Source organism: Loxodonta africana, chromosome 1, assembly GCF_030014295.1.
Source record: "Loxodonta africana isolate mLoxAfr1 chromosome 1, mLoxAfr1.hap2, whole genome shotgun sequence".
Lineage (NCBI taxonomy): Eukaryota > Metazoa > Chordata > Mammalia > Proboscidea > Elephantidae > Loxodonta > Loxodonta africana.
Window position 1 is genome coordinate 195,008,143 of NC_087342.1, and position 27,525 is coordinate 195,035,667.

Below are 27,525 nucleotides of genomic sequence, written 5' to 3' on the forward strand. Positions count from 1 at the left end.
ACTGCTGAGAGACTAAGAAAGATCTCAAATGGATACTTAAGTGAACAGCATGAAGTGTAAGCAATCTAAAGCATTGCCCTAAGGATTCCTGTACCTAACTAAGCTTGAGGAGTGAACAACAGCCCTCAAAGCTTTACCTGAGATTTGCATTCCTGATCGGAGTCTGACAGAAAAAGACACAATGTGCCCTGAAGAACTGAAGAGACTTTCCCTGAAAACAAAGGACCTGGGTTCTTCTGGAGATATTTTTTCTAACCTTTACTAGTTATGGGTTTCGCCACTTCCCTAGTATAAAAGATTGGAAGCCAGAATTTGAACCACACTGGCTGCAACTTGTACTTTCTTGTGTTTCATATTTAGTATATATTAAAAAAAAAAAAAAAATCCATTGAAGTTGAGTCGATTCCTATTCATAGTGACCATATAGGACAGAATAACCAAAAAAACCAAAACCTTTACTGTTGAGTTGACTCCAGTCATAGTGACCACACAGGACAAAGTAGAACTACCCACAGAGCTGCCAAGAAGCAGCTGGTGGACTAGAGCTGCAGACCTTTTGGCTCACAGCCAAGCTCTTAATCACTTGCCACCGGGGCTCGATATTTAAGTATGCTATCAATTACATGGAAACCCTCGTTGGATAGTGGTTAAGTGCTATGGCTGCCAACCAAAGGGTTGGCAGTTCAAATCCACCCTGGTGGCGAAGTGGTTAATCCACCAGCCACTCCTTGGCAGTTCTACCCTGTCCTATAAAAAAAATAGGGTTGCTATAAGTCAGAATCGACCTGATGGCAACAGGTTTGGTTTTTGGCTTGGTTATCAATAATACGGCATTTTCATTCCATACACAGATCTGCCACTCTCAGTTAATCCTTTTCTAATTCAGTACCCTTTAGATATTGTTATGACAAATAAATGGACCTGTCTGCTTTCTATACACTGAGTCATGATTCTGGAGCCCAGGACAAACAATCCAGATATGTACTCCCTCTTTTAAAACTGTTCCATACTTAAATTTAGATGTGTCACAGAAATTTTTTGTTTTCTCTAATCAACTTTTTTTCATTTTTTAAAATAATTTCTTTTATTTTTTGTTGTTGTGGAAAATATACACAGCAGAATATACACCAATTCAACAATTTCTACATGTACAATTCAGTGACACTGATTGCATGCTTCAAGTGGTGCAATCATTCTCCTCTCACTTTTCCAAATTGCTCCTCCCCCACTAACATTAACTCACTGCCCCCTAAGCTTCCTTTGTAGCTTTTCAAGTTATCTAATCCACTTTTATTAATGTTTGTTTTTATGAAGACTGTGTCAAACAGTGTACCAAAAAGACATCTTAAGAAACTTACCTTCTAAATGGAGAGGAGCTTATGAAGACACCTGCTGCTGCCACTGACACAAAGACCTATGTCCTGAAACTTTCTATACAGTATACAAAAATTACATTATTGTGGTAAAGTGAATATTACAAGAGCATTTATTTCACAGAGATTCAAATCTGCAGTGCAAGGAAATCTCTCTGATAAGAAAGTTAACAGAAACTTTGAATTATACCTGGAAACAAATACTTTCACAATATAACACAAGGAAATGGAGAGTCTGTTTCAATTAAAAATAGAAAGGGTACAGAAAATTTGAAGTCGAGTCAAGCATAAAATCCTTGTTTAAGTTTAGATAGGCTTCTCTCTGCACTAACTGATCAAAGGGCAACTCTGCAAATCAGCTAACAACTGTCAAAACTTTAGCCAGACACTTGCACCATACGCCAGAAGTCTAATAATGGCTTGCCCATTTGATAGTGGCTTGAAAAAGTCTTGGGAATTGAAGTGGATTTCAAACTATCTCATTACTTTGAGAGCTAAGGAAGATTAAATATCAACAGCAACTTTCAGGGGAAAAAAAATATCTAGAATTCATCGGTAATGTTCTAAATCTAAATGCCTGTTGCGCATTTGCTTAGCATATATGTCAGACATAAACAGCAAGCAATACAGATACCTCTTTCTGACTCTATAACCTCTGAGGAAACAAGGTCTTTAGGAATACAAAAGGCCTCTCTTATCTTTTACTTGTTTACAATTATCTCATTTCTAAATCGAGTGCCACTCCCTGACATGATATTAATCTCACCGGGACGGACAACTCTACTTGAAGTTCAGAGAGCTCACTGGTCAACTTTCTGGTAAATTCCCATTTTAATCTAATTCTCAAATTAGAGTTTTTTCATATTTGACCTGAGATTAAACCTCTTCAGGAGGTAAGCAGTCTCATGTATGCTGAGAATTTCTCACCTCTCCCAGTCCATCTAAAAAAAACTTGAATGCATTTTCCAAAGATTTTGAGGTCTTTTATACCCAAACCTGAATGCTTCCTGCACATGCACCCTAACCCTCCCCACCCCATCCACTGTTACTCATTTTTTCTCATTCATTCTCAGACTCTGAGTCCCAGAAATCGGTGTAAACTTACCTCTTGCTTTCATAAATGTTGAATTACATTCTTTACAGTGCTTGCTGTGGTCTTGTTAATCAGCATATTGAGTTGATTTATTTCAGGCATCCTATTATCTAAGCTCTGCTGGTTTTAGTTTAAAGTAAAAGATAATGCAGTTAGAGATTTTAAAAGGTAACAGCATGGGACTGCATAGTCTGCAAATATCAGTTAGTTTAGTCCAGTAATAACGATAATAATAGCTAAAATGAATGAATGTTAGTCATTGCCAGGCACTCTTTTAAACACTTTAACTCAATGTTCCTCACAACATCTGGGAAAGATACTTTGATTACCTCATTTTATACACGTGGAAACTAAGGGAAAGTGGTTAGGTGACAGAGCAAGAACCCAGTATTCACCCACAGACAGTCAGATTTCAAAGTCTGTGCTCCTAAACACTATACACTCTATGCGTAGAGATCAGCATTTGGGGGCTTTTGCTTAAATATAAAATAGGCACAAAATTTCAATCACTAAAATGAAATTGTTTTTGAAATTTATATTTTTGAAGCTTTTGGCTTATGTAATTTGGCAGTTTTGATTTCCTTAGATAAAGCTTATCTATCTCCATAAGTACTTCTCTCCTTAATTCATACACTGTTGATCAGGTGGGTCTAGTTTAATAAGACATTCAGAATCCCCATTTCCTGGTGGGGCACCTGGTATATTTAAATGTGAATAGTGTTGTTCCTTGAAAATGCATGACTAAAGTTCCAGGTATTGAATTTGCACTGCAGGTGCAGGGGCAGGATGGTCAGGTCCCACTCTCATTCCTGGCTGCCACACTTCTATGTCTGTCTCTGACTTCCCTCTCTCCTGGGTGTCTACTACTGAAGGCAATGGGCTCCACTGCAACAGCACCTACAGAGAGGAAGCTGATCACAGTCCCGGCATTTCAGGCAGTCAATAAGTAGCTATTGTTGCTTTTAGCTCACGTCAAGTCAGCTCTGACTCATGACCACCTTATGTATAACAGAACAAAACACTGCCTGGTGCTGTATCGTCTTCAAGATCATTGGTATGTTTGAGTCCATTGTTGTGGTTACTGTGTCAATCCACTGTGTGGAATAAGGGATATAACTGCTGATATCAGATAGATCTTGGCCAAAAGGAGACAATACCAGAAAGTTGTTTACCTGTGTTTTATTGGCTATGCAAAGGAATTCAACTGTGTGGATCGTAACAAATTATGGATAACATTGTGAAGAATGGGAATTACAGAACACTTAATTGTGCTCATGTGGAATGTGTACATGGATCAAGAAGCAGTTGTTCAAACAGAAAAGGGGGATACTGCGTGGTTCAAAACTGTAAAAAGCATGAGACAGGGCTGAATCCTTTCACCTGACTTAATCTGTGTGCTTTACAAATAATCTGAGAAGCTGAACTATATGAACAAGAACGCAGTATCAGGATTAGAGGAAGACTAACAACCCGTGATATGCCAAACCTTACCTGCCAAAATGAAGACAACTTGAAGCATTTACGGAAGCAGCTGTAGGTCACAGCAAATAGGAATCTGCAGCCAAACCAGCAGGGGCACTGCGTAGGATGTACAGGTTGGGACTGTACATTTCCATACACTGTGGTCTATGAGATCACTCACCAACATTCCTGATCCCGCTTCCAGAGGGAGAGTGAGAGCCTCCAGAAACAAATGGGAAACTTTGGGAAAATTCTACTTGCTGGAATTTTACTAACATTGTGGCAATTTTTACTTAATTTTTTTTTTTTTTTTTTTGATAGCCTTCAATTTCTTTGTGTGTAGACTCAAGGGTACGGAATGACTGCTAACACACTGCAGTTATCTCAGGCAAGTTCTAAAGTAGATCAGCAAACCTGAGAAAGACTGAATGTATGGGCAGTTACAAATCAGCCCCAGGCTTCACTCTGACTCATTGGTACATGGAGCTATGCAAAGATTACCACTCCTTAAAAGTCATAAAAGCCACATATTCTTCCCAAAAGCAGAGACCATGCCTGACTTATTCAACAACATACCAAGGACCTAGCACAGCACCTGACACATAGTAGATGCTCAAAGATTTGTGAAGTAAAGGAATAAGCAACGGAATACAAATCAAATCCAAATTATGCTCTTATTAGTGAGGCAAACCAGCTCAGATGGCAACAGCATTTTCTATTTCTTCATGAAAATATTCAAAAGGAAAAACAAGCATGCACACAACTTGTTATATATGACCAGAGACCTTAAAACAGTTGTTTAAGCTTCAATTTTTTTTATAATCACAAAAATCTTTATTGACATATCTGCAGAAAATACAAATACTATTTGACAGTATTATAGAATAACAGTTATAAAATACATAGAAAACCAAAAATCAAACCTGTTGCTGTCGAGTCGAGTCCAACTCATAGCAACCCTATAGAACAGAGCAGAACTGCCCCCACAGACTTTCCAAGAAGCAGCTGGTGGATTCGAAATGCTGACCTTGGTTAGAAGCCATAGCTCTTAACCATTGTGCAACCAGGGCTCCAAAGTATAAATAGGAAGATATATACATATAAAAATGAATTTGGGGGAATATTCTTTACAATGGTGGGTGGTTTAATGGTAGAATTTTTGTCTTCCATGCAGGAGACCCAGGTTCAGTTCCTGGCCAACGCACCTCAAGAGCAGCATGTTGCTATGCTGCTGAACAGGTTTCCGTGGAGCTTCAAGACCAAGACAAACCAGGAAGAAAGGCCTGGTGATCTACTTCCAAAAATCACCTTTGGAAAGTTCTGTGGATCACAATGGTCCGATCACAGGGATGGTGCAAGAACAGGCATCATTTTGTTCTGTTGTGCATGGAGTCGCCATGAGTCAGGGACCAGCTAACAACATTCTTTATGATATATAACAAAATTACCCATTGATCACAAGAACTACATTGACTTTCTTTATCATATCATTGTCTCCAAAATATCTAACTTAGATATGCAAATATATTTGCATTTTCATTCTTCAGCATATATACTTTTTGTTCCTTCAATGACAATAATTTATTATTGAAGTTTATAGTCCTAACAGAAACAATTTACTTTAATAAAACAATTTATATTTTATGATACTTAACAATTATAAAATACTTGCATATATATTATTCGTTTTATTTTTATGAGTGTCTTATTGAATGGCCAGAGCAACTATTAAAATCACTCTTCATTGTAATATCCTCATTCAACATATAAGAAAATGAAGAATCAAGCAGAAGAGAAGTGTCCCGAACCTCAGAGCCAGAGAGTGACATAGTTAGGACTGCAACACAGGTCCTCCAATGGCAGGTCCAATGTTCCATCCAAGGAAACAGCCTCTTTTTCACACAGATCTCCCAGGAAGTCTTGCTCTCTGTCTGAAGCAGATCACTGCCAACCTCTTTGCCTTATATATTCTCCTAGTATTCAAATGTGAGTTTTGACAAAGGGGCCATAAGGAGTCAAAACTGGGAGAGCAAATTATTACAAACTTCATCATTCAGGAGTCACAGTTACCAGAACCGATAAAGATATGAAAAAGGAAGAGAAAAAAAAAAAGTTTTCCCTAAAAAAGCAGGCAATAAAGGGAAGAAATATGTCCCTAAGCTTTTTAACATAATAAACAAAGGTGTGTGAAGATAAGCTTCTAGTGACAGAGTTGAAGCTGAAGTTGATAAGCCTTCCTCCACAACCACTGTCTTCCCCTCTAGATGCCAGGCAAGCTTCTCCGGTCATAGAAGGGCCATACTGATCGTAGACCTCCATGCTTCTCTCAGTTTGTCATACTGTGGGGGCTTGTGTGTTGCTGTGATGCTGGGAGCTATGCCAACAGTATTCAAATACCAGCAGGGTAACTTATGGCAGACAGCTTTCAGTTGAGCTTTCAGACTAACCCAGACTAGGAAGAAGGACCCAGGGGTCTACTTCTGAAAAGAATGAGCCAGTGAAAACCTTATGAATAGCAGCAGAACACTGTTTGATATAGTGCCGGAAGATGAGCCCCTAAAGTTCGAAGGACTCAAAATACAACTGGAGAAGATCTGCTTCCTCCAAGTAGAATCAACCTTAGTGACATGGATGGAGTCAAGCTTTTGGGACCTTCATCTGCTAATGCGACATGACTCAAAATGAGAAAAAAAAAGCTGCAAACATCCATTAATAATCTGAACATGGAGTGTATGAAGTATGAATCTAGGAAAACTGGAAATCATCAAAAATGAATTGGGATGCATAAACATAGATATTCTAGGCATTAGTGAGCTGATATGAACTGGGTTTGGCCATTCTGAATCAGCCAATCACGTGGTTTACTATGCTGGGAATGATAACTTGAACAGGAATGCTACTGCATTCATCATCAAAAAGAACATCTCAAGATCTATCCTGAAGTGCAATGCTGTCAGTGATAGGACAATACCCATACATCTACAAGGAAGTCCAGTTAATACAATTATTTTTCAAATTTACACACCAACCACTAAGGCCAAAGATGAAAAAATTGAAGATTTTTACCAACTTCTGCAGTCTGAAGTTGATCGAACATGCAATCAGGATGCATTGATAATTACTGGTGATTAGAAAGCAAAAGTCAGAAAAGAAGAAGAAGTAGTTGGAAAATTTGGCCTTATGACAGGAACAATGCTGGAGATCGGAAGATAGAATTTTGCAAGACCAACAACTTCATCGCAAATACCTTTTTCACCAACATAAATGGCAACTATACAAATGGACCTCGCCAGATGGAATACACAGGAATCAAATCGATTACATCTGTAGAAAGAGACAATAGAAAGCTCAATATCATCAGACAGAAGAAGGCCAGGAGCAGACTGCAGATCAGACAACCAATTACTCATATGAAAGTTCAAGCTGAAACTGAAGAAAATCAGAACAAGTCCACAAGAGCCAAAGCATGACCTTGAGTATATCCCACCTGAATTTAGAGACCATCTCAAGAACAGATCTGACGCGATGAACACTAATGACTGAAGACTCGATGCGTTGCAGAATGATATCAAGGACATCATATATGAAGAAAGTAAGAGGTCATTAAAAAGACAGGAGAGAAAGAAAAGACCTAAATGGATGTCCGAAGAGACTCTGAAACTTGCTCTTGAACGTTGAGCAGCTAAAGCAAAAGGAGAAAAAGATGAAGTAAAAGAGGTGAACAGAAGATTTCAAAGGGCAGTTTGAGAAGACAAAGTATTATGACAACATGTGCAAAGACCTGGAGATAAAAAACCAAAAGGGAAGAACACATTCAGCGTTTCTCAAACTGGAAGAACTGAAGAAAAAATTCAAGCCTCAAGTTGCAATACTGAAGGATTCTACAGGGAAAATATTAAACGACGTGTGAAGCATCAAAAGCAGATGAAAGGAAAACACAAAATCACTATACCAAAAAGAATTGGTTCAACCATTTCAGGAGGTAACATATGACCAGGAATCAATGGCAATGAAGGAAAAAATCCAAGCTGCACTGAGAACATTAGCAAAAATAAGGCTCCAGGAATTTACGGAATGCCAACTGAGATGTTTCGATGAACACATGTGGCACTGGAAGTGCTCGCTTGTCTATGCCAGCAAAAGTTGGAAGACAGCTACCTGGCCAACCAACTGGAAGAGATCCATATTTGTGCCTATTCCCAAGAAAGGTGATCCAACCAAACACAGTAATTATCGAACAATACACCATTAATATCACGTACAAGCAAAATTTTGCTGAAGATCATTCAAAAGCAGCTGCAGCAGTATATCAACAGGGAACTGCCAGAAATTCAAACTGGATTTAGAAGGAGACACAGAACCAGGGATATCATTGCTGACGTCAGATGAATCCTGGCTGAAAGTAGAAAATACTAGAAAGATATTTATCTGTGTTTTATTGACTATGCAAAGGCAGTCATCTATATGGATCATAACAAATTATGGATAACATTGCTAAGTATGGGAATTCTAGAACACTCTCATTTCTCATGTGCTCATGAGAAATCTGTACATGAATCAAGAGGCAGTCGTTCGAACAGAACAAGGGGATACTGCACGGTTTAAAGTCAGGTGTGCGTCAGCGTTCTATTCTTTCGCCATACCTATTCAGTCTGTATGCTGAGCAAACAATTTGAGAAGCTGGACTATATGAAGAAAAACAGGGCATCAGAATTAGAGGAGGGCTCATTAACAACCTGCGTCATGCAGATGGCACAACCTTGCTTGCTGAAAGTGAAGAGTATTTGAAGTACTTATTGATGAAGATAAAAGACCACACCTTTCAGTATGGATAACACCTCAACATAAAGAAAACAAAAATCCTCACAACTGGACCAATAAGCAGCATCATGATAAACAGAGAAGAGACTGAGGTTGTCAAGGATTTCATTTTACTTGGATCCACAATTAACACCCACGGAAGCAGCGGTCAAGAAGTCAAAAGATGCACTGCATTGGGCAAATCTGCTGCAAAAGACCTCTTTAAAGTGTCAAAAAGCAAGGATATCACCTTGAGGACTAAAGTGCACCAGACCCATGCCACGGTGTTTTCAATTGCCTCCTATGCATGCAAAAGGCACAATAAGGATGACCAAAGAAGAACTGACGCCTTTGAATTGTGGTGCTGGAGAAGAATATTGAATATACCATTGACTGTCAAACGAACAAGCAAATCTGTCTTGGAAGAAGTACAACCAGAATGCTCTTTAGAAGCAGGAATGGTGAGGCTACACCTCACACACTTTGGACATGTTATCAGGAGGGATCAGTCCCTGGAGAAGGACATCATACTTGGTAAAGTAGAGGGTCAGTGAAAAAGAGGAAGACCCTCAACGAGATGGATTGACACAGTGGCTGCAACAATGGGTTCAAGCTTGGCAACAATTGTGAGGATGGTGCAGGACCGGGCAGTGTTTGGTTCTGTTGTGCAGAGGGTAGCTATGAGTCGGAACCAACTCAATGGCATCTAACAACAGCAACAACATTTACTGTAGAAGTACTGAGGGCTACACTACGATCTCAACTTGCACAGCCACATTTGAACCTCTGGTCTTCAGTCATATCCAGCTTTAAGTCACTAACACAGGCTTAAGTCTAACATGTTATTGTGTGCCATCGTGTTGAATCCAATTCACAGCAACCCTATAGGACAGAGTAGAACTGTCCCATAGGGTTTTTTCAAGGCTGTAAATCTTTACAGGAGCAGACTGCCATGTCTTTCTCCCACACAGCAGCTAGTGGGTTTGAACCGTCGATCTTTTGGTTAGCAGCCAAGTGCTTAACCACTGAACAACCAGGGCTCCTAAACTAAAACCAAACCCATTGCTAACGAGTCGACTCCAACTCGTAGTGACACTATAGGGCATAGTGGAACTGCAGCATAGTGTTTCCAAGGAGTAACTGGTGGATTCCAGCAGCTGACCTGTTGGTTAGCAGCCAAGCTCTTAACCACTGTCCCACCAGGGCTCCATCAAACCAAAAAACCAAACTCACTGCAGTCGAGTGGATTCCAACTCATAGCAACCCTAAAGGACAGAGTAGAATTGCCACATACAGTTAGCAGCCACAGCTCTTAACCACTACACCACCAGGGTTTAGGGCTGCATAGGTCCCATAATTCTCTCACTGTGAGAGGAGGAAGCTGGGAAACAGCTGCTACTCTTCTACAATTTATTCATTATATAGTACCCCAAGATATTTCCTAGAACAACTTCAAATAGCCCATGTTGCTCAGATATGTGTTATAGAGCTAGGCAGCAGTCTGAGAAGAGCAAAATTATAAACAGATCCACTTTCACCATGAGGTTTTTCAAAATTAGTTTCCAAAGAGTAAAGAGTTAGTAGATCTTATTTTACTTTATTGACCAGCATCATTTACCACAACTTAACTTGCCTCTTGCCTTTTACTAAGAAGCAAATGCATACATGTTAACACCTATACATACATGTACATATATATATATATCCTGTCATGACACCTGATAACCAAGCTGCTAAGATGGTCTCTTTCATGTGCAGATGTATAATTATTACCATCTTACATTTGGATTACTATTCTAATCAAAGCCAATCATTAAATCAGGTTTGTATTTTGAAACATTGTTTTAGAAATTCAAAATAAAAACTCAAATAATTAAAGAAAACAATTAATAATTATCTATATATTATAATTATGCAAAAAATGTGTGTGTGTGTGTATATATATCCCCCCCCCCCAATAATGCTGACCTATAAATTAAAATCCTGGGCTTGAGCTCAATTTTTCCAAGCTATATGCCTTTGGGCAAGTTATGTCTCCATTCTGAACCTGTTTCTTATTCTATAAATGAAGGAAGGGATCATTAATTTCTAAGGTCCATTTTAGCTTTTAAAATTCTGTGAAATTTTTATCTTGGACTATTCAATACTGAGGCAGGCAGAGAATGACATAATGAAAAGCATGAAATTGGTGTTTTAAAGTAGATCTTAAAGGGAAAACCAATAAAAGACACACTCCCTAGAACAGCTGATCGGCAATGCACACAAACCTGTCAAACCGTCTCTTTCCTCTCTTCTTCCTTCACCCTTTCTACTTACAGACTGAGGCTTAAACCAACTTGTTTTCCTGATGTTACCACCTAGTAGTGGTCCAGAGGAAGGAACATCTGCATCACCTGCTTTTTCCCCACCACTTCCTTTTTTCTCCCTCACAAGGATATAAATTCACACAGTGGTGTTCCCCACTCTTTCTTTGCTTTTACTGCTCATGACTTGTTTAATTCCATATCGATCAGCCACACTGTAGCCTGTTCCCTCTGTTACCTTCCCGGAATCCATCCCCCTGTATTTTGACAACTGGTGATTTGGGATCCACAGTCTCCCTTCCTTCATCAGTCCGTGTGGCCTGAGTGGGCATCTAGGACTGAGCCCAGAATCCTGGGCTAGGCCAATCTGCACACATACTTCTCCTCAGAGCCTTTGATTCAGGGGCTAGATGGATGATGACTTCCTAGATCCAATCAGAGGGAACCCTGTGGTCTTTTCAGGTACAACCAGCAAATAAGTTTATATTTTCCTGATGGACTTGAACCTGGGAAGCTGCAGAGTTAAGAACTGCTACAGCCAACTTGCCTTTACATGGAGCCTAAGAATGAAGTTCCTAGAAAAAGCCCCAGAGCCAAGAATACCAGGTAGAGATAAATCATATCCAACAGCATTACGTTGAGTTCCTAAACCTAGTTCTACCTGAATTGTCAGTGGAGGCAATGAATCCTCTTTTGTTGCAACCAGCCTGGGTTGCATTTCTGCCAATATACAAAAAAAAAAAGTCAAATTGCTACATATGTGTACACATTCAATAATGAATCTTGGCTCTACTAGTTCCTCACACTATGACTTGGGGCAAGTTATTATTTAAACTCCAGGCCTCAGTTTGTAAAATAAAGATTATTTCAATCTTAAAGCATTATGCAAGGATTTAAAATCCTGTAAAACATCAATCATAGGTCCTGGCAGGTCATGGGCACTCAGTAAACGGCAGCTGAATATACCAGAGACTGCCAGAAGAATGTACAAACCTGTCTTAGAAGAAGTACAGACAGAATGCTCCTTAGAAGCAAGGATGGCAAGACTTCATCTCATGTACTTTGAACATGTTCTCAGAAGGGACCAGTCCCTGGAGAAGGACATCCTGCTTGGCAAGTCAGAGGGTCACCGAAATAGAGGAAGACCCTCAACAAGATGCACTGACACAGTGGCTGCAACAATGGGCTCAAACATAGCAAAGATTGTGAAGATGGCGCAGGGCTGGGTAGCATTTCATTCTGTTTGTTGTACATAGGGTCACTATGAGTCAAAACCAACTTGATGGTACCTAACAACAACATCGTTTTTGCAATTGCTGTTGGAAAATCTCTTCTCTCCAACCAACATGTGAAGGAATAAACAGGCCTATGTATCGCTGATAAAAATAAAAGCAGAGTTGGCACAAAAGGCAAGCCCTAAGAATTGGAATAAAATTAGAAAAAGTAAGAAGTCAGAGCTGTCAGACTCTAAAGCTCTTCAGGATGTACGAAAGTACCTTTCAGAATTTCTCCATCACTGAGTTCTCCTATAACATTGATCTTTCTCCAGTTAAGCCTCTTTAAGCACCAGTGTTTACTATAAGTAAAAATGGAAACATATTGACTTGCAGTTTATTTATTAACAAAACTGTATATTTTTTTGTGTTTCAGACAATATGGGTTAAGCAGACTTTCATTTACAGTTTCAAGAATACAGATACACCATTTCCTCCTATTATAATATGGCCAACTATTATGGGTTAACATTAATTCACACCTCTTGGTTTTCATTAGTCTCTGCCATAACCATGTCATTATTCTTGTATTTTTTTAATCGCTCGTGAGTGGTAAAAACAAATATAGCAGTTGTGATTTAATCAGAGACTTCACTGTTGAAACACCCAGCACAAGTAGGCACATTTAGAATAGAAAATGGGTAACAAAAAACACTTGCAGGCTCATTAATAAGAAGGCAATTAGGTCTTCTGGGAAAATTCATTTCATAAAAGAATGCTAAAGCAAACCATAAAATACAAGTAAAATTGTGTTTTGACATGAATAGTGTACACTGCCTCTTACATCATAATTTTTCTCTTGAGAAAACTGACACGAATCTCTGTTCTTAAATATGAGCACAAAAGATAGTAAAAAGAACACCAGTGATATTTAATGCATTCTGCCTACTAACTCCCATTCATTAAATCTGACTGTCCTATAAATGAGCTTCTTATTACAAAGATCCTTAAATTACACTTAGAAGAAAGAGAATTATAAAGCAAGAGACTGTTTACTAGTATTGTCAGAGGAAAGACTATTTCTTGTATCAACATTATGCTAAATAAAAATGATTTACATATATCGTGCTTCATTCCTGAAATACTGTGTTTACTTTTAAAGATCTTATATAAAAACATTAATAACCAATTTATTTACCCTCATTTTTATCCCCATTATGAAAATATTTCCTCAAAATTATCTGAACCTATTCCTTTTAAAAAAACGTACAGTATTTTTGTTTTGATACGTCTGGGCTGTTAAATTATAATCAAGTAAATATTGATCATAAACATATTTCCAGGGAAATTTGTTTCATGTTTTAATTAATCCTTTCACAATACTCTTATTATTCTGCAGTAAAGTACATCGAACAAGCAAATCTTCTCTTTGTCCTAAAGCAGTTATTTCTCAAAATTAAATATTCAAGCATATCACCTGGGAATTTTATTAAAATGCAGGTTCTGATTTAGTAAGTCTATGGTGGGGCCTATAGGGTCGCAATGAGTCGGGATCGACTCGACGGCACTGGGTTCTGGGTATGGTGGGGCCTGTTAGGCTGCATTTCCAACAACTTTCCAGGTGGTACTGATGCTGCTGGTCTGTGGATACCAACTGAAGTAGCAAAATCCTAGGAACCTTGCAACTGGAGAATCCAAAGACCATGAATCAAATCAGCCATCAATTCTTGGATGGGCAGTGCAAACCCTTGAAAGGCTTCCTCTCTAGGAGCTGTGGTCAGTCTGCTGCTTAAGCAGCTGCTAGGTCGCCCTCTGTTCAACAAAGATTAAGGGAATTTCTGAAGCTAGTCAGCTGCTGCCTTGGGCAGGGTTTGGGGAATCAGCCTATGAGCAGCTGCTTCAGCATCAGGCTGCACTGGGAAGGGTCTATAAAAATAGACACCAGTTTAGAGGAAGATTTATTTTCTTTTTGAAACATAGTACAGTATAAAACCCACTGCTGTCAAGTTGTTTCTGACTCACGGTGACTCTACAGGAATGAGCAGAACTACCCCATAGGGTTTCACGAGAGCAGCTAGTGGATTTGAACTGCCGAAGTTTTGATCTCTTAACCACTGTGCCACCAGGGCTCCTAGTATAGTATAAAAATAGTAAGATAAAATAAAGGTAGTATATACTTTCATTTATTTTCTTGTTAAAATATAGTATAGTATATGGCTCATTTATTGTCCATTTCAATTTTTCCATCTATGAAATAGAGAAAAGAATTGTCTATTTTCAATATTCCTTCCAAGAATCTATTTTACGGGTGTGATCCCATCTGTAGATGTGCTTAGCTTCTTTCTAACCTGGTCCACTGGACTAAGAAGTCCTATCACTGTTAATGCACAGACACACACACACACACACACGTGCACACACACACATCTTTCAGCTTTCCCAACAAAATGCAAACAATAATTCAACCAGACACTATTTTCTTTGGCTTTATTTCTACCTGAGCTCCTGTTATTGGAACAATTCTAAAATGACACCTGTTAGAGAACTTAGCCAGCACTGTCCTATTCATCATTTCTATTAATAGAGCTCTACAAGCATATAAAGTAGAAACTTGGATTATTTCATTTAGGATTTAATTGGCTACTAAAACAATTGTAAGTGACGAAATAAGTGACTTGTAATTTTTACGGATTATCAACACACAGGGGATTCTGCCAAAAAATTCAACTCAGAGTTAAGTGAGGATATGGCAAAGTTCCATAACAGGATTACTGTGATCTTTACATCCCAGGCCCAACGTTTTCTCAGAATGTCAATAATCTGAAAAACCTCACAAACCCAGGGATTTTTTTTATTATGTAAATTAAGTATTTATTACTAAAATATTAACTACAAATCAATTCCCTCAATCCTTGTCCAGAATACTAAAATAAACGTAATTCTCACAACAGAATCTTCATGGAACTAATACTTTATGTAGAACTATATTTCATTAACAAGATATTTCATAAAGCACATTTCCACTAAGATCAACCTGAAGTTTGTAAAATATCTACCTCCAGAGTTCACATTGATATCAACCGTTCAAACATAAAAATAATTTTTAAAGTTTTCCAAAGCATAATTGTAAGTTATCTCACCTATCTCAGGTAAAAATCAGGTAATGTGGTACTAAAAATTTTTATCCCTATTTACAAAAGGAACTTAAAGTCTCTCTCCATTCAGAGGTATAAAGGCACAAACGTATAAACGTTCTATGACATTAAAGGACTTTTCAATGGATATAAACATTAGGTTTTTTGGCTTCCAATGAAACATAAATTAGCATGATTGATGTATTCTCCAATTATTTTGTTATCAAACACCATTTTAAGATATATCATGAATTGTCTGAGCACCATTACTCAGTAACTGTGACAAGCAGCATGAGTTTTCATGAAAAAAACAAGTCATGTTCAAAAGCAATTACAACCTTTTGAGGCAAAGAGAAACATCATTTCATAAAGGAATACAGACCAGATACATATAATCAAAGGGTAAAGTCTGAGAGGAATACACAGAGGGAACTTTTTGCATCCACAGAATAAGAAATGAATGCATTTGGACAAAAGCAAAGGCTGATCAAATAAACAAGGCAAAAAGAGAATTTTTCCCCTCTTCAGAAAATTAAGTGAAAGATCACACAAACATACACATGCACACACACAGTCCAGAAGTTGGTGTCCTTTGTGTTGTCTTCAAGAACATTCTGTAAATTCCCTTGATGTTTCCTGCTCTCAATCTTCTAGCATTTCTCTTCCTGCCTTCCCTAAAGACCAAGGAGAGGAAACAGGAACAGCACAGGGCAGATGAAGAGAGCATTTTCCAGGCCTCCGGGCGTCAGGTCCATATTTAATATGATTCATACTGAGTCTTTAATACCACGTTAAGCAGACGTAGCACACTGGGCTTCAAAGGTATTAATAGATGACAGCATGGTTTCTCTATATAGGATTATATCACATGATTTAAATATTCTTTGAAAAGCCATAAAACAAAAACCTGTAATAAACTATCATTTGTAGCAACACAAGATTTGGTGGAAGGACTGGCATTAGCACTGGGTAGTGGATGAGTCATATTTTCAGTTTTTAAGAACATGTCCAGGAACAGAAGATAATGTGGCGAAAACAAAAAGGCTACGATTTTGTGGATATTCATGCAGGGCTTTGTTGTTGTTAGAGAGGAGTAGGAGGCAGTGTGGGAGAGGGGCAGGGTAGCAGAGGGGCTGATTTATTTTTCAAATTCACATTTATGAACACAAAGAGAAGAGCTGTCAGCAGCACACATGTCAATGCCCAAATAGCAGCCAGGCCTGCCTCTCCCCGTCTGGTTAGGACAGACACAAAATGACATCTCGCAATCCAGGAAAATCAACAGATTCAGATATAAGGGGACTAGAGAGAGAAAAACCAGTTCTGGGAAACGTCCAGTTACATATCATTACTATTGATTAGAAATTTGGAGTTTTAAGGATTTGAAGAACCGAGGGATCCTGGCCAATCAAAACCAGAAAACTAAAAGGCAAGCCCTAAAACAAGCTGCCTCTCATGTATCTTCCTCGTTGGTAACAAATATAAGACAAATTAATTTAGCATACAGAGACAGCAAGAGGTCAGACACACGGAAAGTGGCACTGCTTAGATGAGTTGCGAGGACCTGAGGGATCTAAGTAAGTGCACATTTACAGTGTGGCATGCCAGGAACTGTATCCAAGACAGGAGCTTGGGCTGCATTTCCAGGCTCACATCCCACTAAAGAGACAATAGTCCCTCTCTAGGTCAGTGATAAGACTGCATCTAAAAAGCTGCATATTATTCTCTACACAGAGATGAAGAACCTGAACAACCAACAGTTGAACAAACAGCTAAAGAAATTGACTGAAAATATATTTCTTCTATAGATAGAATACTAGAAATGTTAACAGAGGCTCCTTCAGATACAGTGCAAATAACTATTAACACAAGGTAAGTCATTAAAAGGGTAATGTCTACTATTGGGCTGAAAAAATTATGGTCTGGCCAATCTAGGATGCTTATGTTTAAGAGTGATTAAAATGAATGGCTAGTTGAGCAAAAACAAAACAGAAGTCCTGAAAGGCCTGTACTCACCAGGGAGAGCATAAAAGCAGTAAAGGAAAAAGCTGAAGGTAAGGCACTTCAACTACCATCATGTATGATGATTATACTCCAGATAGCTGCACAATGCTTTGCAATTTACAGTGCTGGTTCACATAAATTACTTCACTTGATCCTCACAACAACCATGTATAAAGGTCAGGATAGATATTATTATTCCCATTTTACAGATGAGAAAACTGAGTTTGCAAGTCACATAATCTGTGACTAGTTTTGTCAGTCATCCGAATCCAGAAAACTTTCTTACATTAGGACACTGCCCAGCTATGCTAAATATCAAATGATAGCTACACAACCAACAGAATAAACTTCAACCTATTTTTGTGCATCTATGCCTCAGTTTCCCTAATTATAACACAGGTGTCATTATGAGAGACTGAACTTCAAGACGATAAATATAAATTGAGATTTATGGGAAGTTCAGGTTCTAAAAAAGCTCACTCTGCAGCATTTTCACACTTGAACTCCAAAAGCTAAGAAAAAAGTCACAATAATGAAAACAACCTTAAATTTTTGGTTTAAACAACAGATTAGATGCACACATGATGTGTCAAAGATCCAATAATCTTCAGTCTTTCAAAATTTGCTTGTGAAACACACTTTTTAGGAACCACACCATAATATCTGAAAGTGGTAAACTGGCCTTACTGGGCATGATTTAAAAGACATTTAACAGGATATTTTGAAATTCTGTACATGTTCTTGCTTTAGACTTTTAAGGTATTTTTACTGAAATTTCTCAATAGCAATACGTTTATTGTTTAAAGTGGAATAAAAGAAAAACAGCGAGAAAGAACACACCTCCGATTCTTGAATCAATGTCTTTGCAACAAATCTGACTGCCATAGGTCTTGATGACAGTAGAATACCAGATGATTTATTATAGCCAGAAAAAAGAAGTGTTTACAAAACAAACTTTTAATTTACGGAGAAAGGCAGACCCACAATCTGACATTAAACACTGGAAATAAAAGGCATTTGTTTTGTATGTATACATAAATTCTGAAGAGCAAAGTCTGAGATACAGTCCTGCGAGAATTGCGTTTATTAGAACTGCACATATTAAACGGAAACCCTGGTGGCGCAGTGGTTAAGTGCTACGGCTGCTAACCAAGAGGTCGGCAGTTCGAATCCGCCAGGCGTTCCCTGGAAACTCTATCGGGCAGTTCTACTCTGTCCTAATAGGGTCGCTATGAGTAGGAATCGACTCCACGGCAGTGGGTTTGGTTTGGTTGGGCATATATTAAAAATGTCCGCTAATGTGACAAAGTCAAATGTTATGCTTTCGTCACTAAAGCCAGGCATATTTAGGTAAATTACTTCAAACTCGATGTCTAAGAATACAATTGTTCATTTGAGATATCTGAACTCCAAGGATCACAAAAGCTCATCTGCACATTCTGCTGGAGGAAATGTAATATTTCTCTGTTCATTAAACAATAAATAACATTTAAAAAAGTTTCTTTACTGCAGAAAATGTATCCATCAGCTGTTGGAACAGAGTCTAACTCTTGAATACATGTACGTTTAATCATGCAACTAGTAAGAGTTCAAACTTTCAATTAACAAACTACATGCCTTTTCAAGCACAGGCCCTCTGCGAAGGGACAAACACTACAGAAATCAATACTCACTCCAACCTGACTGCATATAATGACTTAACATCAAGTACAGTTCCAATACTAACGGGCATTATATGCCAGAGATGCACGCAGTAATGCTTTCTCCAGAGAGAATTAAATCAAATCATCGGATCGTTCATTGAACACAGCAGTTACTCTCTGCAGACATCATCTATATACAAGGCTTCTCCTCCACATGCTGATATTTTATCATCTCTGCCTGAGCGCACAACACATGCTGCCACTTGGATCTGCTGCCTAACTCCTTTTATAGAGTTCTAAAGGGGCTAGAGAGAACGGAAGGGAAATAAAGTATTACTCCGGAAAACAACAATTGGAGTTTATTTGCAGGAAACCAAGCAGCCACAACAACCAGAGCAACTGACAAGTACAAAGTAAATTCTTCCTCCGCGGCCTCAGCCAGGAGCGCAGCTATGGCTTTCCTCCTCTTCTCCATCACGCCCTCGACCACCTCTGCGTCTCCATCTGCACCGCGACCCCAGGCAGCAGATGCGCTCGCCAGCCTATCTGAGCTGAGTGAGTTGACCAGAAAAGTTGTCAGGACCGGCGGGAGGCAGACAAGTGCCTGGAAGCCTGCTCTCCAGCGTCCACCTGGTGAAACTTCAGAACCCTCAGAGGAGAGAATTAAAGAAGCAACAATTTACAGGAAAGATAACCAAACTGGAAGGGAGCAGAGGAGGGAACCGGGAGACCGGAGTTCACGGACTTCTCTGAGTGGCTTTACTTAAAACCCAAAGGTCTAACATACAAGACCTCACCACATCACTTCACTTCTTCTGGGTTCTACTGGGTAGGGGTGTTGGGAGGAAGGGGGGACGGTACTGGTTTGCAGCCCCTGTCACTCAAGGCGGCTCAGGGAGTTACTGGGCCACCTTCGCGGTAGCTTTGCCTCAGGAGCGGGCTCTCTCTCGGGGTCAGGATTCCCCTGCCCAGGACGGCTCTGCGTGGTTCCTTCGAATCATATTTCAAAACAGCTATCTTACAGCCTCTGCCAGTACACACCAGGAACATGCTCCACGCAAAACCCTAACTCACAGTCCAAGTCCAGGAGCAACCCAGCGCTGGGGGAGGAGAGAAGAGGTGGGGGAGGGACCGGGAAGTAGTAGGACTATAGTCAGGGGAGGTTATTCCCGGGACAAAAAGCACCTGGCAGAGCGCGCCGAGGTCAGTCCCTTCGAATCTTCACATTTCTGACAATGGCCTCCCGGGGGATTTTTTTTTTTTTTTTTTGAACACTCTAGTGGCAAACAGCAAAAAGCCCACACCACGAGCAAAAGAGTGGCCGTCCCCAGAGTCGTAACTACTTTCTTTCTCTCTTCTCCACTAAGCCAGTGCACGCTGCGCTGGACGCCCAGGCTGCCAATTTCCCAAGCAAAGCAAGGTCTCCAAACACTACCGTCCAGCCCTGCCAGCCCGCGCCCCGAGCCAGCCGCACACAGGAACAATGGGTCTCAACACTGAAAGTTACCTGCGCCCAGTGGCGGGCGCCTGATTCAGTGCCCCGAGTCCCACCTGACACGAACTCTGGGGACCTCTCTCTCTAGCCGGTACACCGGGACCACGAAAGCTGTCCCCAAATAACTGCCTCCGGCCCTGGCGTGGAGCCGGGTCCACCCTTCGCGAGCCCCGAGCCTGGGGCATTGATCGAGGCTCCGGACGTCCCCTGGCCACTCACCTGCGGAGAATTGGCCTTGGGCAGACCCCAGGAGAGGCCACGGGGAGAAGAGCAAGAGCGCCACAAAAGCAGGCAGCGCCGCCGCCGCTGTATCCATGTCGAGTTTGGGAGAAGTTTCAAGCAGCTTTGCAAAGAGCGGCCGGGGGGACCGCGGCGAAACCCACGACAGCGGTGCTGGCTGGACCTCGCGGGCTGAGGGCGGGGAGTCGGCAGCCACCCGCCGACACTTTTTCCTGCTTGGCGGACGCCAAACTACCTCTGGGGCTCAAGCGTCGCCCGCGTCGCTGGCCGACCGCGGCGGCAGCTCTCCATGCTCGGCGGAGGCTGCTCCTGTTAGTCAAGAGTTACTTTGCTCGGGGAGGGACGGGGGCGGAGCCGAGGGGTGACGTCGCCCCGCGGGCTTCGGGCGCTTCTAAGGAATGCGGGCTCGGGCGCGGCGCCGCCGCCTCCGCCTCCTGCCGGAGAGACGCGCGCCGGCCCCGGCCGCGCGCACCGCGCCGCCTTTGTTCGCCGCCTGCGCCTGGTGTCCGCGTCCGCTCGGGGGCCGCGAGCGGGAAAGGGGAACCGGCGCCGTTCGCTGCCCTATTCCAGAAATTCGAGTTTGAGACAAGAGAGTTTGGTAAGCGGTGTTGCCTGACAACAGAGAACGAGTGCAAAAGCACCCGCTGCCTGAGGAGAGGCGACCTGGGGTTATTCCCCCCCGGTGGGGATCCCACCAGAGCAGTTGTTGGTAGGAAGAAGGGGAAGTGTAGAAGCGCCCTAAAAAGCACCCCACCCCCATTGAAAACTTACTGTGCCTTATTTATGTAATAATGAGTACGACACCTCACCCCATTGAAACTTATTGTTCCTTATCCGTGTAATAAATAGAACTTGAATAGAAAATAAATGTCCAGTAACTTTCCAGTGTGAACAGCTGGCGTGTCTCCTTTCTGGTTTATTTGTCATTTCCCAAATATTTGAATTCGTTCTCTGCTTCACTGGCTTTGCTTGTTCTGAAACCTTCAGGCCTTTAATTTTTGCTTCTCACTTAAGGACTGCTTCAGGGCTTATTATCCTTCCATTTCACAAGAGTCGGTGGAGTAGAGAAGGTGGCTTTGCTTTTTGCTTGTTCGTTTAAATATCTGATAGCTATTGAAGGCATTTAACAAAAGCAGTTCACACCGATAATGAAAACAGCAAGGAAATGATTTATCTGGAAGGAGAATAATGCTATATTGTGACAGTTAAGTATTTTACAGTTTGTTACTTCTTCAGCAGCTTGAAGTGGGTTCACCATACATCACCCTCACTAGTTTCTCTGATAAGACTTTATGGTGTATACTTTATTAATTTTTATAAAATATCAAATAAAAATGTGTGGTCACAACTGAATAAATATTATAATAATTTTTATTCAGGACTTCGATCTCTGTGTGCAATTCCTAGAATAGATTCTATTGACTGACATCTATCAGTTACTCAGCTTTCTCCTTTGTGAATCAAGACAATGTGAAATTCAATTTACTGCAACATTGACATAATTTACCAAGCCACATACTGTTCCTTTATTCAAATTATATGTGTGTATATGTATATATATATGTATATGTATATATAATTAATGACCAAGTTTATGACAAAACCTGGAAATATAAATACATGTGTATATGTGTGTGTTTGAATGAAATCAGGAAGGAAAAGACTTTGATAAGAATAGCAGCTTGATTCAAACAAAATTTGGAGTCTTATAGCTGGCTCATTAGCACACCGACTAGCCCAATAGTTGTCAATTCAGTACAGCATACTTAAGTTCATCCTTCCTTGAGGTGCGATGTAGAATTTTTTAAAAACTTATTTGCCTGTAGCTATTAGCACATCACCACCATCATTCCTATTTCTTTGAGTAATATTCCCAGGTTTAAAAAAGATTGAAGGACATATATTTTCCTTTCAAAAGATGTAGCAGAATTATTTAAAATTTAGCAGCTATTTGCCTCAGAAAACAAAGCCCACCAGCCATGTACTAATTCAACTGTTATGTCCATTTAAGAAAGATGAAGGAAGAACATGACTTGTGTGTGTTTATTTAAACACCAAGAGAAAAAGCTTTTTTAAAGACAGACATGAAATGCCAGGGCAAAGTGCACACAGCTCTTAGCTTGCCCATTGAGGAGGTCAACTGATAGAAGACTCATTTCACTTTCACAATCATGGGACTAATAACTATAACAGGTAATGCTTAGAGAATGTAGTTATTCCCACTTGACAAATAAGGAAATGAGATTGAAGCACATATATGGGTGAGAAGCAATAGAGCCACAGTTAAACGGAGAGGTTGGGGGGTGGGGGGTGGGGGGACAGAGTGGGAAAATGAATTCTCAAAAGAGAATTTAGCAAACCAGCAAAGATACAGTCTCACTAAAAAATCAAAGAAATACAATAAAACTTCTTGGACAAGTAAATCAGCCCTTTTCTCATTAGTGACAGTAATTAATGCTGGCCAAAATGGACTGAAATCATTTGAATACGAACCGTGTGTGTCTTCCACCTAGATAAAAAAAAAAAAATGAATAAATCAATCAATTAATAAAAGTATAAATTGGGTATGACTTTTAGAAAAATTTGGGCACCATGCACTAAAAATCACTAAAATGGTCATATTCTTTGACCTAGTATCATCTATTCTAAGGAAATCCAAAACGTGGGGAAAAATTTATATACACAAAGTTATCATTTACAAAATGGAAAATCAGAAGTAATGTAAATGTTCAGCAATAGGGAGATTCATGAGCATTGTCTGGCTGGAAAATCAACCACTAGAAATGAAGATTACCAAAAAAAAAGTTACAATGTGGAAATCCTTATGACAAAATTTAGGTAAAAAAAGATCAGAAGGCAAAAATCTGCATGTACTATGACTATTGTTGTTGTTAGTTGCCGTCAAGTGGCTTTCAACTCATAGTGACGTCATGTGTGCAGAGAAGAATAGCTCCATAGAGTTTTCAAGACTGTGACCTTTCAGAAGCAGATTGGCAGGCTTGTCTTCTGAGGCACCTATGGGTGGATTTGAACTGCCAAATTTTCAGTTAGTAGTTGAGCACTTAACCTTTTGTGCCACACAGGAATCCAGCACTATGATTACAATCAAGAAAAAAGATGACTAAGAAAAATAATAAATTATAATATTAATAGAAGTATCAAAAGTTTTTTGAAAGAATGAATGACTAAATCAACCAATCAAATCAAATTTACTGGATTCTCAAAAGAAGATTCAGCAAACCAGCGAAGATGCATTCTCACTAAAAACCTGAAATTTTATGGCTGCACTTCCTTATTGTCCTATTGATTCTGGTATACAGTTATATACCTCTTAAGAGAGGACAGGTTTGTATTTTGGCTGCAGATTTACCGCTTATTCCAGTCATGAACTTTGATCTGCATTTGGAAAATGTTTTCTGTGGAATATCAATTGCATCACATTTTAAGAAATGTAATTGGAAAACAAGATCTCAAGATTGAATAAACTTGGAGAATTTTGGATTAGACAGAGCTAAATGAGTTTCTTTACTATAGTTTCTTTATATATATGTATAGTTTCTTTAGAAGAAGTGCCTCTGCCATGGTTAGCAATATGGTACTGTATTCGACGAGAGAAGAGAATGCAGTGTTTCTCAAAGTTTTCGATCATAGAACTTTTCATTAGGTAAGCATACCTTGAGATTAGGTTCTGGGGAACAGAATTTGGGAAGCATAGCCTTAAACAACATTTAATATCTCTGTACCTCAATTTTTTTTCATATAAACATGAGGCTAATAAATCCTACCTTAGATTTTTCAGCAGGATAAATGAAATATAAATGTAGATTTAGTTATAGGTATAGATATTTACCGTAACTCATCTTTCAGTTAGTCATACTGGAGTGGCTTACATGTTGCTGTGATGCTGAAAGCTATGCCAGTAGTATTTCAAATGCCAGAAAGGTCACCCATGGTGGACAGGTTTCAATGGAGCTTCCAACTAAAACACAGTAGGAAGAAGGACCTGGCAACCTACTTCTGGAAAAATTGGCCAGTGAAAGCCTTATGAATTGTGCAGAACATTATTTGATACAGTGCTGGAATATGAGACCTTCAGGTTGGAAGGCACTCAAAATATGACTAGGGAAGAGCTGCCTCCTCAAAGTAGAGTTGACTTTAATGATGTTGATGGAGTAAAACTTTCAGGACTTCCATTGGCTGATGTGGTACTACTCAAAATGAGAAGAAACAGCTGCCAACATCCATTAGTAATTGGAAAATGGAATGTACAAAGTATGAATCTAGGAAATTTGAAGGTTCTCAAAAATAGAACATTTGAAGATTGATATCCTAGGCATTAGTGAGCTGAAGGAAACCTTGGTGGTATAGCGGCTAAGCACTACAGCTGCTAACCAAGAGGTCAGCAGTTCAAATTCACCAGGCGCTCCTTGGGAAAGCTATGGGGGCAGCTCTACTCTGTCCTATAGGGCCACTATGAGTTGGAATCAACTCGACAGCAATGGGCAATGGGTAGTGAGCTGAAATGGACTGGTATTGGCCGTTTTGAATCAGAACAATCACATGGTCTACTACGCTGGAATTGACAAATAGGAAAGGAATGACGTGGTTTTCATTGTCAAAAAGAACATTTCGAGATCTACCCTAAAGTACATCACTGTCAGTGATAGGATAATATCCATATGCTTACACGGAAGACAAGTTAATACAACTCTTATTCAAATTTATGCACCAACCACTAAGGCCAAAGATGAAGAAATTAAAGGTTTTTACAACTTCTGTAGTCTGAAATTGATCAAGCATGCAATCAAGATGCATTGATAATTACTGGTGATTGGAATGCAAAAGTTGGAAACAGAAGAACCAGTAATTGGAAAATATGACCTTGGTGATAGAAACGACGCAGGAGACAGCATGATAGAATTTTGCAAGACCAACAACGTATTCATTGGAAATACCGTTTTGCAACAAATGTAAAGGCGACTCTACATGCGGACCTTGCCAAAAGGAATACGCAGGAATCAAATCAACTACATCTGTGGACAGAGATGATGAAGAAGCTTGATATCATCAGTCGGAACAAGGCCAGTGGCTGACCTTGAAACAGACCATCAATTGCTCATATGCAAGTTCAAGTTGAAGCAGAAGAAAATTAAAACAAGTCCACCCGAGCTAAGTTCAACCTTGAGCATATCCCACTAAATTTAGAGACCATCTCAAGAATACATTTGATACATTGAACACTAATGACCAAGGACCAGACGAGTTGTGAGATGATATCAAGAACATGATACATGAAGAAAGCAAAAGGTCATTAAAAAGATAATAAAGAAAAGATCCAAATGGATGTCAGAAGAGACTCTGAAACTTGCCCTTGAATGTAGAATAGCTAATGCGAATTGAAGAAATGATGAAGGAAAACAGCCGAAGAGAAGATTCCAAAGGGCAGATCGAGAAGACAAAGTAAAGTATTATAATGAAATGTGCAAAAAGGCTAGAGTTAGAAAATTAAAAGGGAAGAACACGCTTGGCATTTCTCAAGCTGAAAGGAGAAAAAATTCAAGCCTCAAGTTGAAATTTTGAAGGATTCTATGGGCAAAATATTGAACGATGCAGGAAGCATCAAAAGAAGGTGGAAGGACTACACAGAGTCACTGTACCAAAAAGGATTGGCCAATGTTAAACCATTTCAGAAGGTAGCATATGATTAAGAAACAATGGTACTGAAGGAAGAAGTCCAAGCTGCACTGAAGGCATTGGGAAAAAACAAGGCACCAGAAATTGACAGATTACCAACTGAGATGTTTCAACAAATGGATGCAATGCTGGACACGCCCACCCTTCTATGCCAGGAAATTTGGAAGACAGCTACCTGGCCAACAGACTGAAAGAGGTCCATATATGTGCCCCTTCCAAAGAAAGATGAGCCAACAGAATGCAGAAATTATTGAACAATATCATTAATATCGCACATGTAAATTTTTGCTGAAGATAATTCAAAAAACAGTTGCAGCAGTACATTGACAGGGAACTGCCAGAAAGTCATGCTGGATTCAGAAGATGAAGTGGAATGAGGGATAACGCTGATGTCAGAAGGATCCTGGCTGAAAGCAGAGAATACCAGACAAATGATTATCTGTGCTTTATTGATTATGCAAAGGCTGTGTGGATTATAACAAATTATGGATAATATTGGGAAGAATGGGAATTTCAGAACACTTAACTGTGCTCATGTGGAGTGGGTAAATAGACCAAGAGGCAGTCATTCAAACAACAAGGAAATACTGAGTGGTTTAAAATCAGGGAAGGTGTGCATCAAGGTTGTATCCTTCCACCATACTTATTCAATCTGTATACTGAGCAAATAATCCAAGTAGCTGCACAATAAGAAGAAAAATGAGGCGTTAGATTGGAGGAAGACTCATTAACAACCTGTGTTATGCAGATGACACAACCTTGATTGCTGAAAGTGAAGACTTGAAACACTGACTAATGAAGGTCAAAGACTACAGCCTTCAATACGGAATACACCTCAACATGAAGAAAACAAAAATCCTCACAACCAGATCAATAAGCAACATCATTATAAACAAAATATTGAAGTTGTCAAGGATTTAATTTTACTTGGATCCACTGTCAACACCCGTGGAAGTAGCAGTTAAGAAATCAAACAACATATTGGACTGGGCAAATCTGCTGCAAAAGGCCTCTTTAAAGTATTAAAAAGCAAAGATGTCACCATGAGGACTAAGATGTGTGTCTTAGTTA

At 39.7% G+C, this 27,525-nt stretch overlaps 1 protein-coding gene across 2 annotated transcripts in view; it reads right to left on the bottom strand.

Moving 5' to 3' along the window:
- Nucleotides 1–21,050, bottom strand: part of PTPRK (protein tyrosine phosphatase receptor type K) — a 691,930-nt gene extending 670,880 nt beyond the window's left edge. The window contains exon 1 of one of the 2 annotated variants that reach the window (XM_010593476.3): nt 20,740–21,049. In XM_010593476.3, coding sequence (XP_010591778.1) covers nt 20,740–20,836 — 97 coding nt within the window. In that variant the 5' untranslated portion in view covers nt 20,837–21,049. Of the gene's footprint in view, nt 1–20,739 lie in introns of both variants that reach the window. The other variant, XM_064290685.1, reaches the window with a different exon arrangement.
- Between the last annotated feature and the right edge of the window lie 6,475 nt (nt 21,051–27,525).